Source organism: Suncus etruscus, chromosome 1 (genome assembly GCF_024139225.1).
Source record: "Suncus etruscus isolate mSunEtr1 chromosome 1, mSunEtr1.pri.cur, whole genome shotgun sequence".
Classification (NCBI taxonomy): domain Eukaryota; kingdom Metazoa; phylum Chordata; class Mammalia; order Eulipotyphla; family Soricidae; genus Suncus; species Suncus etruscus.
In genome coordinates this window covers 107,949,530-107,970,839 of record NC_064848.1, presented here as the reverse complement: position 1 = coordinate 107,970,839, position 21,310 = coordinate 107,949,530, and the positions used below count along the sequence as shown (strand labels likewise).

Genomic DNA, 21,310 nt, shown 5'->3' with positions numbered 1-21,310 from the left:
ATTAAGTTTTTTCAAAATGTAATACAAGTTCTAGGATATTAGTACTAGAAGTTAAGAGTAGGAGAAGTTCTAAAAAGTGCTTCAAAATATATCCTAAATTATGTGATCAAAATTGTTATAGTTCTGAGTATATTTTTCTTTGCTATTTTTCAATTCTATCTGACTGATTTGAATACAGACATGACTATAATTAAATGTTGAATTCAATAAAATATTCCTTTTTCTTTTTTGGGGGGGTACTTACAGTTCTTACTCCTGGGTCTGTGGACAGGGCTCACTCTACAGTGATTTAGGAACTATATGCAGGGGATTAAAAAAGGATCTGCTGCATGCAAGGCAAGATCTATAATCCCTGTACTATATGACCATTAATTATTTTATACAAAACAATTTTAATATCACCTCACAACTATTCACTTATTTGCTTGGAAAAATATTTTATGTGAAAATTTTAATTTTCTTAGATTATCATTTACATGTAGTAATAGTCTTCTTTTAAAAATATCATTGTGTGGATGCCATTTCTATCTTAATCAAATACACAGTGTATCGAACTCTAGGATGACTGACTCTCCTTTAACTCAGACTATAATTTCATTAATATTTTTAAAACCTTTTAAACCACTGCTATCCTTATCAATTTTAAACAGTGAATAAAGTGCCATTGTGCTACCACATAACCTGTACAACATTACATTTATTAATGAAAAACAAAGTGTCTTTTCTAGAAAAACCTGTAAATAGAATTTTAAAAACCAAAAGTACATAATGAAAGATTATGGTTCATATGCCATCATTAGTATTCTGTTAACATCTTGGCAACTGATTCTAATTATAGAAACTTTTGTAATCTATGTTGCAAGATTTCACTGGCTTTTAAAGAAGCAAGTATTAGCGAACAAATTTAGGTACTTATCTTATCATGCCATTGCATATTATTCCCTCTATGTTTCTACTATCCCTGCTAAGGATAGATTACCTGCTTCTGATGGTCTTTTATCCAGTATGTCATTTTGTTAAAGCAACTGCATGGAGGCAAGGCTCAATGTCTTGCTCTGAAAAGCATTAGTTATTCATATATGCATATATGATTATCTGCTTAAATGAGGAATGAGTTGTTTGGCACAGTGTATCCGTTATGCATATTTGACATTAGAAATTATACATAAGAAAACTAAACAAAGGAATAATCTCTATTGAAATTCTGTCCCTTGAAAGTGGGGCCATTCTCAGGGGACATTAATTGGTGCTGGAGACCAAATCTTGGTTGCCAACGTTGTAAGATTGTCTAGATTCCTGTGTATGTTTTATAAAAAAAATAATTTTGATGGAATAACAGTGTAAATATTTATGACAAAATAAATAATGGTTTTATTATAAGATCTTGTTTTTGTTTTTTGTTTTTCTGTTTTTTGTATTTTGGGCCACACCCAGTGATACTCAGGGGTTACTCCCGGTTAAGCACTTAGAAATCCTGCTTGAAGATGCCTTTAGTCTCAATATCATGGAGTGTTATACCTACGTGTTCTCTATATACTTTATAGTTTCAGGTCTGATATCAAGGTCTTTAATCCATTTGTATTTTACCTTCATACATTCGCTTTTTTGCAAGTGGCTAGCCAGTTGTGCCAACACCACTTGTTGAAGAGGCTTTCTTTGCCATTTAGGACTTCTTGCTCCTTTATCAAAGATTAGATGATTGTATGTCTGGGGAGCATTCTCTGAGTACTCAAGTCTATTCCACTGATCTGAGGGTCTGTCTTTATTCCAATACCAAGCTGTTTTAATAACTATTGCTTTGTAATAGTTTAAAGTAGGGGAACATAATGCCTCCCATATTCTTTGTCTCAATAATTGCTTTGGCTATCCGAGGGTGTTTATTATTCCAAATGAATTTCAAAAGTGCCCGATCCACTTCTTTGAAGAATGGGTATCTTTAGAGGGATCGCATTAAATCTGTACAATGCTATGGGGAGTATTGCCATTTTAATGATGTTAATCCTGCCAATCCATAAGCAGGGTTTGTGTTTCCATTTCCATATGTACTTTCTTATTTCTTGGAGCAGAGTTTTCTTTGTATAGGTTCTTCACATCTTTAGTCAAGTTGACTCCAAGATATTTGAGTTTGTGTGGCACTAATGTGAATGTTTTCTTAATGTCCATTTCTTCCCTATTATTAATGGTGTATAGAAAGGTCATTAATTTTTGTAGCCTGCCACTTTGCTATATGAGTCTATTGTTTCTAGAAGCTTTTTGGTAGAGTTTTTGAGATTAACAGATGGGAATATATTAAACTGAGAAGCTTCTGCACCTCAAAGGACATAGTGCCCAGGATACAAGGGAGAAACTATTCACACAATACCCATCAGATAAGAGGCTAATCTCCAAAATATACAAGGCACTGACAGAACTCTACAAGAAAAAAATATCTAATCCCATCAAAAAATGGGGAGAAGAAATGGACAGACACTTTGACAAAGAAGAAATACAAATGGCCAAAAGGCATATGAAAAATGTTCCACATCACTAATCATCAGGGAGATGCAAATCAAAACTATGAGGTACCACCTCACACCACAGAGACTGGCACACATCACAAAGAATGAGAATAAGAAGGGTTGGTGGGGATGCAGTGAGACAGGAACTCTTATCCACTGCTGGTGGGAATGCCTTCTAGTTCAACCTTTATGGAAAGCAATATGGTGATTCCTCCAAAAACTGGAAATTGAGCTCCGATACGATCCAGCTATACCACTCCTAGGAATATACCCTAGGAATACAAAAAATACAATACAAAAATCCCTTCCTTACACCTATATTCATTGCAGCACTATTTACCATAGCAAGACTCTGGAAACAGCCAAGATACCCTTCAACAGATGAATAGCTAAAGAAACTGTGGTACATATACACATGGAATATTATGCAGCTGTCAGGAGAGATGAAGTCATGAAATTTTCCTATACATGGATGTATATGGAATCTATTATGCTGAGTGAAATATGTCAGAGAGAGAGAGAGAAAGACACAGAATGGTCTCACTCATCTATGGGTTTTAAGAAAAATGAAAGACATTTCTCAACAGTTTTCAGAGACAACAGAGAGGAGGGCTGGACGTTGCAGCCAACTTCATGAATCTCACCACAAAGAGTGATGAGTTTAGTTAGAGTAATAACCACATTGCAATGAGAATATATGAGGGAAGTGGAAAGCCTGTCTAGAGTACAGGTAGGGGTGGGTAGGGGAGGAGAGATATTTGGGTCACTGGTGATGGGAATGTTGCATTGGTGATGGAAGGGTGTCATCTGATATGACTGAAACCCAACTACAATCATGTTTGTAACCAAGGTGTTAAATAAAAAATATTTAAAAAAAGAAATCCTGGTTTAGGGGAAGCTGGGGGATTGAACTGTGTCTGTCCTGTGTCAGCTGCATGCAATGCAAATGCCCTACTTCTGTGCCATTGCTTCAGACCCTATTAAAGATCTTAAGTGCTAGTATTAAAAGTTAAGAAACTAGTATTAGTCACATTCACTGGAATCATTCAAGCCTGATCATATTTTAATATGTTTTCCTTATAAGGTAAAATACAATATTTATATTCTAAGGTACAGTATTTTCTGGTGTATAAGACGACTTTTGAAACAAAAAAAAAGTCAACCGAAAATCGGGGTCGTCTTATATGCAGAGTATATCCCGAAAAATGTTTCAATGTGCCGCTAAACGAAATTGTCTGAATATTGCCACAAAACGAAGTTTTCCAACTTGATCCTGCACCAATCATTGCAAGGCTGCTCAGACCGCCTCTCTAACTCAGCCAATCCAAGCAGGCTTTTTATGCATGCAAATTAGACAATGTTCTGGACCTGAATCTACACTGTCAAAAGCCTGCTCAGATAGGCCAGAGTCAGAGAGGAAGTTGTTGTGATTGGCTCACTGTGGTACATACAGTTGCAGCACAGGAACGTTCTGTCTGATACAGCGAATATAGGCTTAAACCTATGTTTTAACTGCAAAATTAGGGGGTCGTCTTATACGCTCAGTCATCTTATATGCCGGAAAATACGGTATATCATATTCTATAATATTATAAGGTAATATAGAATATATAAGTTAATAGATTATTGTTGTAGAGATTGATAAAGAAAAAAATAAAATTCTGATAAAGTATATTAGATATAAATCATGATAGTAAGGGCATTATTTCAGGAGAAACAAGAAAATTACCTTGATTGTTAAATAAATTTATAATAAAAGATTTAATATTTATTTATTGTTTCAGTCTTTTTAAAAAAGAATTATAGGTCAAATTGATAGCACAGTCCACTTAACTTAGCATCCAATGGAGCTTGAGGTATACCACATATAGTCAGGCCCCTGAACCCACCAGGAATGTCTTCTAATTGTAGAGGTATTTATATGGTGCCAAATTCTTTAAAGTCTAAAGTATAATAACCCATACAGCTATTGCTAAATACCAGTAGTTCATTAAAACTCAAAGATATTTTAAAAGTACAATGAATGATAATGTTGGGGAAGCAAATATTACCAGGTTAATTTGTTAGCATAAGTGTGACTGTTCTAGCATTTTGCAATTTTGTATTGTTTTAGCAGATTCTGATTCTCTATATGTGGTGTTCTTACATTTCTTCTTCTTATATCATTCATTTCTTTTAGTCTTACTTTGTCACCATCAACCTGAACTTTCTCAATCAAGAGAATCAGACTTGCTGAGCATTATGCACTATGCTTATGCACATCATAGGCATTTTGTAACAAATAATTGTGGAGATTTTTCCGTGTAAAATTAAGGACTCTTCAGAAGTAAGTGTTCAGCAGTCAAAGGAAAAGAATCCTTAATGAAAATGCAGGCAGGATAAAATGATTGTTTCTGAAGAGTCTTGTGGAAATGTAGAAAGCACTTGCCATCTTTTACAGCTCAGCACATTGTTTCGCAGCTACCACTGCCCTAAAATAGCACAGGCCTCAGCACTCAGCTGCCTTTCTGTATGTGCCCTTTTTGCCAATTCACGCTCTGTGTTAAAAATGTCCAACCTTTCTGTTCTTTGCTTTTAAACTGATTTTCATTAACAATGGAGGTCCTCAGTAATACACAAAAGAAAATGCAGAAAACAAGAATGCTGGGAATTCTCCAAAGACTGCAACTTATTCTTAACACTTTTTTTTACAGTATTGGAACTAAAACAAAAGAGAGAGTATTTAATACCTTGTTATTTAAATTATATCTAGGAAATGTAAGGAAAATTAAATGTGTCTCTTGGTGCTATATTTATCTAAAGATACAGTGGAACTTATTAAAATAAAATATTTTTTTCTCTTTAAAAGAAAAGTGTAGTCTATCTTGAACTTATAACAGTAAATTCTATTAAACATTCAATTATTGGAAGAGAATACCTAATACATCATTTTATATTTCTCTTTTGTCTGAGTTTAGAATTTCTTCCATAGAAGAAATAGAAATCAACAATGACATAGTAACAACAGAAATATAATTCAGTGGGGCAGCTGACAGAGTCAACTTCATGAATCCAGACATGAGAGGGAACAGGAGATGCTATAAAAAATGAGTTACATTTCTTTTGATTTTCAGGAAGTTAAATGTTTGCTTGTTTATTTATTTATTTATTTATAGTTTTGGAGACAATACCCAAGATGATTTAAGAGTTATGCCCAGTTTGTTGCCAAGACCTCAGTTTATTTAGGATACCTCAGGCATACTCAGTATCTAAATCTATGTCTCCTGCATAAGACATATAAATCTAAATCTACTGACATACCAGTCCAGGAAGTTTTAATTTATCAGAGAAAAGTGAAACTACCATAACAACATTGGAACAATATGTGGATTTATGGAATACATTCATGTGAAAATTTTAGTTTCCTTTGATCGTGATTTTTGTTGACTTTAAATTCAATACTGGGACAAGAGAGATAGCATAGGGGTTAAAACACTTGTCTTGCATGTGGCTTACCTCAGAATCATGCATGGCACTGGATATGGTTCCCTGAGCACCCCTGGAAATGATCCCTTGAGCACCAAAAAGTGTGACCCCAAGACCCACCCTCTGGTCTGAAAAATTAACACCCCAACCAAACACAATTCTAGTAGCATGTATGGTTCTGGCTCTACTTTGGGGGTTGGGGAGATTTGGGGGTGGTGCTCAGAGCTTACTTTTGGATTGCACTCAGTGATCACTCCTGGCTGAGCTTGGGTTCATGTAAGGCAAGCAAGAATACTAACCAGTATTTCCTACACAGTGTCTGCAGAGCCATCCTCATTTGATAGTTACATTAAAAATATTTTTGTATATTCAGGGATAACATGCCATAGGACAAAACTTTATAAATCTGCTTTAATTGAAGGACAACATAGCATATAGGCTGACTCTTCTGATTTACTTCACCAATGCATCCCTTCTCAACTGTGGGAACTTTGAACTTTTAGGAATGGCTTTACATTCTAGGGTCATTTTTTTTGGAAATAAAATCAAGTTTATTAGAAACTGATAAAACTAAGAATAAGAATTCCTATTTTCTGACAGAAAGTATCATTTCCATCTTTTTAGATTTTTTAAAACATCATAGACTATCATTGTGGCATATTTCTATCCACTAGAAACACTAGCAAGTAAGATTCTTTGCAATACCTAAAATAACAATTTCTTCCTTTGATTCATGGCTGTGAAAGAGATTTCTTTTTAAATTTTGACAACTAGAATACATCTTGGTAAAGGTTCACATAGGAGACTAAATTTTTTGGCAACTCCATCTTCTCTTTTATTCTAAAGATATAACAGTTTTAACTTTCCCCTTAGACAATGACTTAAGTGTTACACTCATTTAAACACTCTTCATGGTTTAGGTAACTGCCAACTTACAGATCCATTCATAATAATCTCTCTCTCTTCCTTCCTCATTCCTTTCCTCCCTCCCTCTCTCTCCCTACATAGAACAATGCTCAGAGGTTATTCATAGTATTCACTTAAGAATCCCTCCTGGGGGCCTGAGCTGTGGCACAGTGGTAAGCTGTTTGACTTGCACGTGTTAACCTAGGACTGAAGGCGGTTCGTTTCCCCCCTGGCATTCTATATGATCCCCCAAGCCAGGAGCGATTTTTGAGTGCATAGCCAGGAATGAGCTCTGAGCGTCACTGGGTGTGGCACCCCCACCAAAAAAAAAAAAATCACTCCTGGCAGTGTTCATGGGACCACATGGCAATGCTCAGGGTTTATTCCTAGTTCTTCACTCTGAAAGTACTCCTGACAGGCTCAGGGAAACTAATGAGACCCCAGGTATAAAGTCCAGGAGCTTACTGAGTTGGCTGCTTGAAAGGCAAATACCATACTGCTGTGCTATTAATCTGCCCCCCTTATTTTTTTTATCTCTTAAGTTAGCATAAAACAAAAGTAATTTCAATAATTGTGCCCTGTAGTAACTGCTACCAGAATTCATAAAGAAACACTTTATAATTATGTGTTTATTGTCTAATATCAAGTCTTTGGGACATGAATTAGTTTGCTACTTCACATGCAACCCTTTACTTTGTGTTAAATCAATTAGGTTACTTATCAAAAAAGTCATAGTTAAAAGATAAAGGGTATTTTATACATTCCACAATCTTTCATTTATATACTATTGGTGGCCGGGAGAATTAGAAAACTTTAATAATAAAAATTCAGAGCCAAAATAAGGCCAAAAAATCAAATTAAAAGATGACAATTTAGGTGATTATGATAGGTTAAGGGTATTTGCTTTACATATAGTTGACTTAGGTTCATTTGCTTTAATAAATATGGTCCCCTGAATATTGTCATATGGGGTCCCCAAACCAAAAATAATAACAAAAAATTGATAATTCAATGCATACATACAGTAGTCTCTTCTCTAAACAGTTTCCATAAGAAATAACAATGTCAATTTTATGTTTCTAAACTACTGTCATTCACAAGAAAAAATTTTGTTTTGTTTTCTTTTGGCGCTCAGGTGCTACTTCTGAGTCTAGCCTCGGGAATTAATCCAGGATGGCTGGGAACATATGCGGTGATGGAAATCAAACTTTAGTGTACTGAATTCAAGGCAAATGCCCTACCCATTATACCATCATTCCGGCTCCCACGAGGAAAATTTTAAATTAAATTTTCCAACTTGTCTCTCTGGTAATAAGTCACAGCTTGCTTATACAAAGTGAGGAGTTTTAGTTGTAGAGAGTTTTTACCATTTTAGGAAAAAATAACAAAGAATTACTAGTAGTCACACATGATTTACTTTTCTATCATGCATTTTAACTGTCGATATACTAGATTTTGAACTTCCATTGTTTTTAAGAGCTTTGAAATACTCATGAGTACCTTGATAAGATATCTGAGCCAAAAGAAAATGTGAAAGGATGGAAGACAGCAGATGATCAGTAAATAAACAAGCTTTTTGAAGTCTGCAGGATGTTGACTGAACCTTAGTTTTTATTTTCAGCATATCTTACTGAACCAATGACCAATAAAACATATATAAGAACCCAGTATTTATCAGGATAGCCTAAAATAAAAACTAAAAGCTGAAAAATCAGAGATCTGTACTAGAACAATAAAATGCACACATGAAAATTATTCATTCCTTCACTGTCTCAGAAATAGAACTATTGAATAACTTTATATTTTAGAATTATATAAAAATATTAATTTAGGGGCTTCAGAGATAGTTTGAAAGACTGTAGCACGTGCTTCATGTGCAACAGGCCCATATTTGAGGCCCAATACTGCATGATATCCTGAGCACCAGCAGGCAGGAATGCCCACTAAGACCACTTGGTCTGACTCCAACATCCTGAATTTAAATTAGTCTACTTATTTCTTCACACATAAAGTATTCTAGCAAGCAAAATTTTCTATGTAAATTCAAGTTTCCCATCATACATATGAGAGAACAATAAGTATACTATTTAGTATTCATTGTTTTTGGTATATGTATATAATCTATGCTTAGTATTTCCATGATTATATTTATATTTATATTTATATACTATTTTGTTATTATGTTTCTCAGATATATTTATAGACATATTTCACATTATAAATAGATCACAAACTATGTAGCATTCTTCCTTCCCAAATTCTTACAATATTTTTAAATGCCATCAGTAGTAAATCATTGTCTATAATTTCAAATTACATAAATATTCCATGACAATGTAAATAAAGCAAGTAAATTGAGTTTTAAAAATATTATGTAAATTTGGACTATAAAATTCAAATTCATTGTGAAAATAGATGATAAAAAGGCAAAGATCTACCTCAAAACACACACACAAATAAATCCAAATGAATTAAAGACTTTGGTGGTATGCCTAAAGTCATAAAATATTTCTAGACTTAGGCAAAACTCCCCTGATTTTAGAGGTGTCTTCAATGATTTGGCTCCACTGAAAAAGACAAAAAACTCAAAAACAAATGTGATATCTATTAAAGAGCTTCAAAACAAATTATGTCTAAAGAAAAAATGACATCCTACTGAATGGGAGAAAACATCTGTACAAAATAAATCTAGCATAAATAATAATACCAGGATATAGAAAACACTCACGTAATTCAACAAAAAAGAAAAACAACCACATCGTAAAATGGGGGGGTTAGTTGGGAAAACATTTCTCTGAATATCACACAAATAGGCAACAGGCATATAAAAAATCACTTATCACTAGTCACTGGAGAATTAAAATCATAAATATAAGCATATTAATATATTAAATATGTAATTAAATATAAATATAAATAAGATATTTCCTATCAGTGTGAATGGTTTGCATCAAAAACTATTGGAAGCAATTAGTACTAAAGAATATATTGTTGGTATATAAAAAGGCCATTAATTTCTGTGTATTTGTTTTTAACCTGTCACATTGTTTATGAATCTACTGTTTCTAGAAGCTTTTTGAAGGAGTTTTTTTAGGGTTTTCTAAGTAAAGTATCATGTCATCTGCAAACAATGAGAGCTTGACTTCTTCCTTTCCTATATGGATGCCCTTGATCTCTTTTACTTGCCTAATCGCTATAGCAAGTACTTCCAGTACTATGTTGAAAAGGAGTGGTGAGAGCAGATAGCCTTGTCTTGTACCAGAATTTAGAGGGAAGGCTTTTAGTTTTTCTCCATTGAGGATAATATTTGCCATTGGATTGTGGTAGATGCCCTAGACTATAATGAGAAAGGTTCCTTTCATTCCCATCTTGCTGAGAGTTTTTATCAAGAATGGGTGTTGGACCTTATCAAATGCTTTCTCTGCATCTATTGATATGATCATGTGACTTTATTTTTCTTGTTATTGATGTTTTGTATTATGTTGATAAATTTATGAATGTTAAACCATCCTTGCATTCCTGGGATGAAACCTACTTGATCATGGTGAGTGCTCTTCTTGATGATGCATTAGATTCTATTTGCTAGAATTTTGTTGAGAATCTTTGCATCTGTGCTGGTGGGAATGCCATCTAGTCCAACCTTTATGGAAAGCTATATGGAAAGTTCTCCAAAAACTGGAAATTGAGCTCCCATATGATCCAGATTTACCACTCCTAGGAATATACCCTAGGAACACAAAAAAATACAATACAAAAATCCTTTCCTTACACCTATATTCATTGCAGCACTATTTACCATAGCCAGTCTGGAAACAACCAAGATGCCCTTCAACAAATGAATGGCTAAAGAAACAGTGGTACATATACACAATGGAATATTATGCAGCCATCAGGAGAGATGAAGTCATGAAATTTTCCTATACGTGGATGTACATGGAATCTATTATGCTGAGTGAAATAAGTCAGAGGGATAGAGATAGACACAGAATAGTCTCACTCATATATTGGTTTTAAGAAAAATGAAAGACATTCTTGCAATAATTTTCAGAGACAAAAGAGAGAAGGACTGGAATTCCAGCTCACTTCATGGAGTTCACCATAAATAGTGATGAGTGTAGTTAGAGAAATAACTACATTGAGAACTAACCTAACAATGAGAATGTACGAGCAAAGTAGAAAGTCTGTCTAGAGTACAAATGGCGGTAGTGTTGGGAGGAGGAAGAATTGGGACACTGGTAATGGTATTGTTGTACTGGTGAAGGGGGTGTTCTTTACATGACTAAAACCCAACCATAATCATGTTTGTAATCAGGTGTTTAAATAAAGATATTAATTAAAAAAGAAATTGCAGTACTCTGTCGCACGCACACACACACACACACACACACACACACAAGAATACATCGAAAAAGGAACACTCATTCACTGTTAGTGTAGTTGTAATCTGGATTAGACTCTGGAAAACAGTTCAGAGCCTCAAAAATTGAAAATAAGAGCTACTGGATGATTTAGTAATTCCATTCTCTTGCATCTACCCCAAATACATAAGAAGATTAATTTATAAAAGACATATGCACAACTTTGTTTACTGCAAATTACTTTACAACTGTCAAGACCCAGAAAACATTCCATTCTTTTGCATCTACCCCAAATACATACGAAGATTAATTTATAAAAGACATATGCACAACTTTGTTTACTGCAAATTGCTTTACAACTGTCAAGACCCAGAAAACACTTCATTGCCAAAATTGGTTAAATCATTGTGGTATACCCAAATGGATAAGTAGAGATGAAGTCATCAACTTCATAATAACTTGAACAGGATAAGGAGTTATCAAGATAAGCAAAGTATATCTGAAGAACTGATACCAGATAATATCACTCATATCTAGAGTATACATTAACAAAATAAGGTAATAGACAATAACCAGTGAAAACAAATTGTTGGAAAAAAGAAGCACTGAGTGAGGAACAGAGGTTGAGGTTGTAAAACAGTAAAATTGCCAAAAGTAGTGCAACTGTCCAATTATGATACTTCAATAATACATAGATTAAATTAAAAATAGAAAAATGCTACATCAGGGAAATTGTTTCAGAATAAGAATTATCAGAAATAGTTAAGGATATTTAATAATAAAAATAGGAAAATTAAGCAGGAGGCATAATAATCCAAATGTGAGCACTACAAAATCAATTAAAAATGGAATGAAAACAAAAGTGAAGATATTAACAGATGAGTATATATAGTCAACTACTGTTAATAATTGAAAAAGAAGTAAATTGCAATATAAGAATATAGGAAACATAAAACCTAATTAAATTTAACTGGCATTAATAAAAATCTCTATGCCACTAAAGCAAAATATACATTCTTTTCTACTATAGACTAAAAGTTACGAAATTAAATATACTTCAGGGACCAGAGCAGTGGCACAGTGGTAGGGCATTTGCCTAGCATATGGTTGACCCAGGATGGACCGCAGTTCGATACTTTGGCATCCCACATGATCCCAAAAGTCAGGAGCAATTTCTTTTTTTTTTTTCTGATTTTTGGGTCACACCAAAAGGGGTTATTCCTTGCTCCATGCTCAGAAATTGCTCCTGGCAGGCACGGGGGAACTATATGGGACGCCGGGATTCAAACCAACGACCTCCTGCATGAAAGGCAAACGCCTTACCTCCATGCTATCTCTCCGCCCCCCAGGAGCAATTTCTGAGCACATAGCCAGGAATAACTCATGAGCATCACTGGGTGGGGCCCAAAAACCAAATATATAAACTTCAAAATTTTTAATCAGCGGGGCAGAGAGAATATAACAGGTAATGTGTTTAATTTGCATGAGGTCAAAAGATGTTTAATCTGCAGCACCCACTATGATTTCCATACCACCACCTACAGTAAACCCTTGGTTCCACTGTTGTGTCCTCAAAACAGTAGCAACAACAAAGATGATAAAAAATTATAAAAACTAGTGGAGTGATAAAAAAGTATTCTGAATGAGTTGGCAATCAAAATATATACCTTATAATCACATCTAGGATATTTTTAAAGCAGTGTTTCACAGGAAATTTAAATTTTTACTGTTTCTTATTGTATTGGAATAAGCTATCAAATCAATGACTTAGGTATCCATGCTAAAAGTTACAAAAGAAGAATATAGTAAATAGAAGGCAAGAAAAAAATCTAATTTATTTTTGAATTAAAAATATTTTAAAGAAAATAGAAAAAACACAAAATATTATCATTCAGTATTAAATTAATTTTTAAGTGGCCTCTAAACATATTGAAATTATTGATGTAGATTAAGTAAATATAACTTATTTAATTAGAAATTAAAACTGGGGCTGGAGTGGTAGGAGAGTGGTAGGGCATTTGCCTTACACATGGCTGAACCAGAATGGACCCCACTTTGATCCCCAGCATCTCATATGGTCCCCTGAGTCAGGAGCGATTTTTGAGTGCAGAACCAGGAGTAACCCCTGAACGCCACCAGGTGTGACCCCCCATCCCCCCAAAAAGAAATTAAAACTAGTACCTACAGGCATACAATAACAATATGGCAATATTATGAATAGCTTAAATTCATAATCTCAATTTCTGAGAAAACACTTTTTATTAGAATTTAATTCATTTTGGGCCCGGAGAGATAGCACAGTGGTGTTTGCCTTGCAAGCAGCCGATCCAGGACCAAAGGTGGTTCGTTCGAATCCCGGTGTCCCATATGGTCCCCCGTGCCTGCCAAGAGCTATTTCTGAGCAGACAGCCAGGAGTAACCCCTGAGCGCCGCTGGGTGTGACCAAAAAAAAAAAAAGAATTTAATTCATTTTAAGAGTCATTTGGGGCCAGAGAAGTGGCGCTAGAGGTAAGGTGTCTGCCTTGCAAGCGCTAGCCAAGGAAGGACTGCAGTTCATTACCCCAGCATCCCATATGGTCCCCCCCAAGCCAGGGGCGATTTCTGAGTGCTTAGCCAGGAGTAACACCTGAGCATCAAACGGGTGTGGCCCAAAAAGACCAAAAACACAAAAACAAAAAAGATTCATTTTAACACATCTAATCAGCTTTTACAATTATGTCAATTTCATTAAAGACTACTTCCACTTTTCTGAAACTCAGAAACATTTTGTGAAATATACACTCAATAGCTATCTCTTGTCAAGTCACAAAGTACTTTTTTTGTAAAATGACAAGTTTTTCTTTTTTGGGGGGTGGTGCACATCCGGCAGTGTTTAGGGATTACTCCTGGCTCTGCACTCAGAAATTGCTGCTGGCAGGCTCAGGGTACCCTAGGGGATGCCAGGAATCGAACCAGGGTCTTTCCCCAATCAGACTCTTGTAAGACAAATTCCCTACTGCTGTGCTATTGCTCTGGCCCCCAAGTTTTTCAAAGTACTAAATTCTTTACTAGATAAAGGAAAGTATTTTCATCAATGTTTTCCATTTATATAATAGGAAGCAAATGGGTTTCTGTCTATCAAAGATTTGGTTGCCTCAATTTTATGACTCATAGTTTGAAATGTTCTATTCTGAGGAAAAAATATAATGATAATGCATGAGATGTGAATCAAATTACTAGAGTTCTTTCAATTAAAGGTCAACATAAACCAGAAACGTTTGCATGTTTTTATTCACTTGAAAAGTTATTTTGCATAAAGTAAAAATTATAAAAAAAACTATCAAATATAATATCTAATTATAGTTTTCTTAGTATGCAAGATATAGCCAGAAAAATTGCAACTAATTAATAACATCTGAAGTGCCTTCTCCTATTGGACTGATGACCATCTGGCTGACTCTGTGCCAGATCAATAGAAAAAAAAAATCTGTAAATCAATGTTTCCCAAATGTTATCACTTCATCATTCTACTACAAGGGTGGAAACTTGGATGAGTGAGAAGTTCTCTTGTTTCACACACCTTTAAATTCATTATGATTATTAATTGAAGTATAAGACAAGACTGAGGAAATTGTTTTAATGTTTCATTCTGAGAGAGACAAGCAAAGGACAGTTATAGTAAAGAAGATGTCAAGAACTGATAATCATGATTCAGTAGTTATGGAAGAATACAGAGCCACAAAAGATCATACCTGATGTTACTTGACATGATTTTAAACTACCTCAAAATCAGTTTTTTATGTTTTTTGTTTGTTTGTTTGTTTGGGAGTCATACCCTGCCAACGCTCTGTGCTCTGTAATCACTTCTGACCAACTTTGGGGACCGTATGGGTATTGGGGATCAAACCCCATATATGTACAAAGCAAAACCTACCTACTATCTCTCCAATCCCTCAAAATAATTTCATAACAGCAGAATTTAAGTTAATAGATAGTGAAAGAAATTTTTAAATAGGAAACAAATGAGGTACAGCATCTATCTGCATATATTATATAAATATTTAATATGTCAACCTTCTACAAAGTTTTTTTATGTTTACAACTTTTTATAAGAAATTTAGTAAGCCATTCAGTGTGATATATCATAACATGAAATTTGTAAGGTAAATATGAGGAACTAAAACACATGTAATGTGAAATCTCTTAAGAAACTTACATATATTAATAAAACAATTACAGATGTTATAATTGCTTTACCCAAGATACTTTTCTTCCCTAGGATATCATGACTAATACATAATTATTTCTCCTACCATACTTGCCTGTCTCACAGTTAGTATATTTTAATATTAACTTAAAAAGTGTAGAATTCGGGCCCGGAGTGGTGGCATCTGCCTTGCCTGCGCTAGCCTAGGACAGACCACGGCTTGATCCCCGGCATCCATATGGTCCCTCAAGCCAGAGGCAATTTCTGAGCGCATAGCCAGGAGTAACCCCGGAGTGTCATCAGGTGTGGCCACAAAACCAAACCCCCCCCAAAATGTAGAATTCCCTAAAACTCTTTGTTGATAAATAGATCTCCTTAAAACAATATAGAGGGAGGCTCAATTTCCCTGATTATTTACTAATAAGACTTAGGAAAATAATTAAATAAAATTAAAAATTAGAAATTGAAGATATGTAAGATCAAGATGTGCTATTTTACATTATTCAATAAACATTTTAGTCCTCCAGGCTGGAGTGAAAGTACAGCAGGTCGGGAATTTACCTTGCATAAAGTCAGCCCAGGTTTGACGCCAGCATCCAATGTGGTCTCCCAGCCTGCCAAAAGTTAATTCTGAGCACAGAGCCAGGATTAACACTTGAGAGCCAAAGGGGTAGTCCAAAAATCAAAAGTATATTTTTATCCTTAAAAGCTGGTTATATGAATATTTAAAATATTAAATATTTAGTAATTTGAAAGCCCATTTTAGCCATTCTGTACGTAGTTGTTATTGTCCTACAAAGTATGAAAGTTTGGTCTTAAAAGACCAGATTGAATATGTATCCAAACACTCTTTCAAGCTTGGCACCACATGGTACCATGAACATTGCTGAGAGTAACCCTGGAGGCCTGTGAACACTAGTGGTCCTAGTGTCCCCAAATTGTCATCAGAATGGGGCAGGTAATCCCTGATACCATAGAGCCTTAGTAACACCATATCCTCAAGCTCTCGCACTAACCTTCCCCCACCACCCATTTGGCTAATAATCACAAAAGGGACACATATGCCTTCTGCACACTGCTCTGGAGATCCCCCCCCCAAAATATGATAGATTATCTCTGGTGACACAGTGGTTTTTAATATTTAAATGCTTTGGATAAATTGAGGTTTATACCCTAGATCTATAAAGCATTCACAAAACTAAACAACAACAAAAAATTCAACAAGATCATTGAAAAATGGAGATAAGAAATGAATAGACACTTCACCAAAGAAAGCACACATAAAGCCAATGGGCATCTGCTAAAGCGCTCATACTCACTGATGATAGGGAAATGCAAATCGAAGCAAATTGAAATATCATCTCGCTAAAGTGAAAAGGGCACACATCAAAAATTCTGAAAACAGTTTGTTTTGATGGCAACACAATGAGAACACTGATTCACAAAACTGTGAGGGTAGAATGGGATTGAAGTGGAGGTACATTGTTGAGAGGAAGGCAAAAGGAAAACAAGTGATGGGTGAGGAATTGTATTATGTACACAGGAAACCATCATTAATGATTTTATAAATCACCTCAGGGTACCTCAAAAAAGGGGCTAGAGTGGTGGCGCAGTGGTAGGGCATGTGCCTTGCACATGGCTGACCTAGGACAGACACGGTTCAATCCCCAATGTTCCATATGGTCCCCCAAGCCTGAAGCGATTTCTGAGCACATAGCCAGGAGTAACCCCTGAGCATCACCAGGTGCGGACCCCCCAATAAAGGGCGGGGGAGGTAAGGGAACCATGTGGTGTTCAGAATCAATCTAGCTTGCATTATGAATGTGCTAGGCATATTTCTTAACTTCTGTGCTATCTCCCAGCCATATAAAATGTCTTAAGTCCAATTTATCTATTTACAAAATAAAAATTATAAATATGTATTTCGCCCCACATATAAGTAAAGGAACTCACATAAAATAAGACACATCAATATTTTTTTCTACAGAGGACATGGCAGAGCAATTCAAAGGAAAAATTATAGTTTAATTAGTTTTGATGTCATAGAACATATTTATCTACCTTAATGTCAAGATCATTTCACCCTATTCCTATATTTGGTTACACTTAAAGATGTTTGGGGGATATTTTCATCTCTATACTGGAAGATCACTTCTGACAGTGCTTAGGGTACCATGAGATGTCTAGGCCAGGTTTGGCCAAATACAAAGCAAATGCCTTAACACCTATATTCTCTAGTCCCATCTTCCTATATTTTGAAGAAAAATATTAAATAGAAAATTGTGCTACTATTTTTAAAGTTTTTATTCCTTGAATTCTTCTGTTCTGTTTTAAGAACACATCTACTAGTGTTTAGAGGCTAGACCTATTTCAATGCTTGAGAAATAATTGCCAACATTGTTTGGAGGACCCCTCAGTGTAGGGATGAAACCCTGTCTTCTTACATGCAAAGCATGAGCTCAAAGCATTAAACTTTCAGTTTGATCATCTTTTCTTTTAAATATCAAATTTGCTATTTCAGAATTCTCAAATTGGAATAAAAACTATAAGTTGACCATTAGGTGTTTTAGCAATTAAAAATAAAATATAATTCTGCATTTCATTCTTTGCAACTTGACTAGATAGCCATTGCTTTCAAGGAGGAGTCTAACACTTAAAATTTAAGGAAGCAATTGAAAGCTCAGTCACTGAATGTACTAAATAAGACTCCTTTTGGATTTATGATGACCTTGGAAAAAAGCATTTGGTGACTTAGGAAGAAAGAGAATAGAGATAGCCACTAGACTATTCTGTGAAATTTAACTGTTTTAACCACCTTAGAAAGATTTGAGAATACATTGTTTTCCCAATAAAAATGAAAATGCACCACAGAAGTTTATTCAGAGACCAAGTTAAAAAAAGGAAATCCAAACATTAGTGATCCTAACTGGCAAGATGATCTTCCAGGTTCATTTCTTATTCCATCTTTGTCCAATTAGTGTGGGTTACTTGATTGACCCAGTTGATCCATCCATAAGTCATTTGAACTACACACATTAAAGCTCATGCTTACATCTGGAAAAAACCACTCCCTCAGAAGATGTTAGGACCACCTTTTAGGTCTGGAATTTCTTGAAATCATATCCATTTCCCTATTTCCTAAAGATAACATACTATATACAATGACAATTAAAAGCATATTTCCAACTATTCTATTACATACTTTTAAATTAATAAAGAAAATCTGTTACCCTCAGGATCTCCTTATAGATATAGAGGACCTACCACAACAGCATATGGAGACAATAGTTTTGAGGCCAAGGCCCCAACTTTATAATGAACATTTTAAGTAACTGTTCTGCTACTAAGAATCAGCACACACAGGTGTCTCTCAACAAAAAAGTATTCATTTATAGATAAAAATTATTAGTCCTTGAAATTTTAGCTTCTTCTCTAAATATACATAAAAACATTAAAGAAATATAAAAATGAAAAGATATGCTTCAAGTGTTTTCATAAGTCATTATAATAGAGAACTTTTCTCCATTAACAAAATCGAAGTACCCATGCCACACAAAGAAATGCAACCCACTACATATTTTACAGGTATTTTACAGTATATAACCTATTACTTTTTAATTTGTTTAAAATATTTTAAAGGTATTTTTCCCAGAGATTTTATGAACTTTCTTACCATCAAATGTTAAATAGACTCTTGCTTGGGGCTGAGAAGATCCTTTTACACAGATGGAACAAACAAATACTCCAACCAACACAGAAATTGTCCGGAATGCCATTCTTCAGATTTGCAAGTTAGTATCCAAAAAGAAATACCTTTTAAAGAAAAACAATGAGTTTATTATATTTCACTGCACACATTAAAACACACACACACACACACACACACACAGAGCAATCTAAACAGAGCACCCTATTCATAAAACAGATCTGAAACTTTACAGCCATGCAAACCATAGGAGGTGCTGTGACTTTGCCTCTCAGAGGTGGAAATTCAGATGAGTCATCTGTGCCTGGAAGTTTTCACAAAAAGAGAAACTGTTTTATCTTCCAGTAAAATAATATAGCATTAAAGCAGAATTAAACAGAAAGGGGGAAAAAGTTAGATTCTCAAAAGACGTCTTAACCTGTTATTTTCTCTAAAAATCACATTATACTGAAATGGTTTGAGAATATTACTGATAGGTGTTTCTGACTGAAACTTTTCTTTATGCCCCATTTATTTTAAAAGGTGGAAACCCCACCTGAGCATTCATGTATACTCACTTCGATACCTCCTTTCTTTCTTTTGATGAAAACGGTAGCACTACATATAAATATGCATGTGCTCAATTCTTCATCACTAAAACCACTAAAATCAATTTTCCGCCAATTTATACAGACGATAACGGAGCCACTAAGTGATGTAGATGAGGTAACCATGGACTCATGCCAAATTCAAACCAATGACTTTGTGGTGAGCAATTCAGAGAACCATGTATCTGTTAGTGCATTATTAGATAAATCAACCATAAAGTGGGCTGTCAAAATTTCAAGACATAAATCAGAAACAAGTATTACTGGTTTAAACTATAGCTTTAAAAATTAATACATGTTATTAACTAATGTCTGAAGTACAAGGAAGATCAGTCTTAAGTGTTAAGTACAACCCTCTGGAGTTCTAGTAGCCACGATGTGCAAAATAAACTCAGGATCATAAAAGAAATCCCATCATTTAGTGACTGCATAATTATAGAGTGAAAGGAGTTTAATCTATAATTTTGTTTTTACTGGTTACAACCATGTTGACCTTCAGTATTATATGGCTTCTAGAAAATCTTAATCTAATCATATGTAATAAAGCCACAAGCGTGTACAAGCAGTGCCTCGTTAATACAGTATGAAAAGAACAATTAAACACAATCATTTTACACAAGTACATTAAGTGCATTTGGTGGTATTGATGAGATTTAAAAGCACAACTGTATGCCTCTTTTACCACACAAATGGAAGAAACCCTAATGATGTTTGTTTTGGTAATTTTCAAAAGAAACAATTCCTTCCTGCTTCCACAACCTCTTCACCCTGTAAGCCCTAAATTAACTTAAAAGAAATTTGATTTTTATGGGTGCCTTTCACTTAGTAATCTCTCTGGTTTTGTTGACTTTATAATTTAAAGGTCCCCCCCCCCCCCAGTGGCTATAAATATATCTATCTATCCCGAGGTCCTTTCTTTCTTATGCAGGCTGGGACAATTAATACACTTTTCCTTATTGCTAGGACCAGTATCTTCTCTGATAGGTGTCCCCAAATAGGACACCTGCCACAAACTGCAAAGAATAGGGGTGGTGAAGTGACAGATCAAATGAAACCAGCCAGCAAGGTTAAGACATAACACATTCAAGCCAACCCAGAGATGACCAAAAGCCAAGAGCCTGGCACATGCCACCCCCACTCGCCAGGATTGGAGACCTGATTCCTTTTAACTCCCAGACCTAGACATACATGCTGTCTGTCGCTCTCACATCTGGCCGGACACTAATCCTACGTAAGAAAAAAAAAGAACTTCTAAAAGTCTTTTTCCAGCCTGGGAAGTCCTGAAATAGCCCCACTTGCAACCCTCTGCAGGTGTCCCAACTTAAAGAAACAACTCAAGCCGGGCTCTCAGCAAGGGAACCGCTTCCACCATGTGCTTTCAAGAAAACGTGCACATGGGGGTACCGGGAAAGTGTGAAAAGTCACTAGCCCCGCCGACCCCGAAAGTTGGGGCTTCATTGAATCATCCCCAAATCGGAGAAGAATGCAAGTCTAGGCTTACCAAGGTGCGGAGCGCGCAGCAAGCCCAAGCCGGCAAATTGGCTCCGGGGCTGGGCTCCGAGGGTGTCTCCAGCCCGGTTCCCAGCACACCCGAGTTTCGCGAG

General features: G+C 35.3%; 1 protein-coding gene across 1 annotated transcript in view; it reads right to left on the bottom strand.

The window, feature by feature from the left end:
- Positions 1-19,224, bottom strand: part of SEMA3C (semaphorin 3C) — a 198,077-nt gene extending 178,853 nt beyond the window's left edge. Inside the window, 1 exon segment of the mRNA XM_049783875.1 lies at positions 19,087-19,224. Coding sequence (XP_049639832.1) covers positions 19,087-19,189 — 103 coding nt within the window. The 5' untranslated portion in view covers positions 19,190-19,224.
- Positions 19,225-21,310: the final 2,086 nt, after the last annotated feature.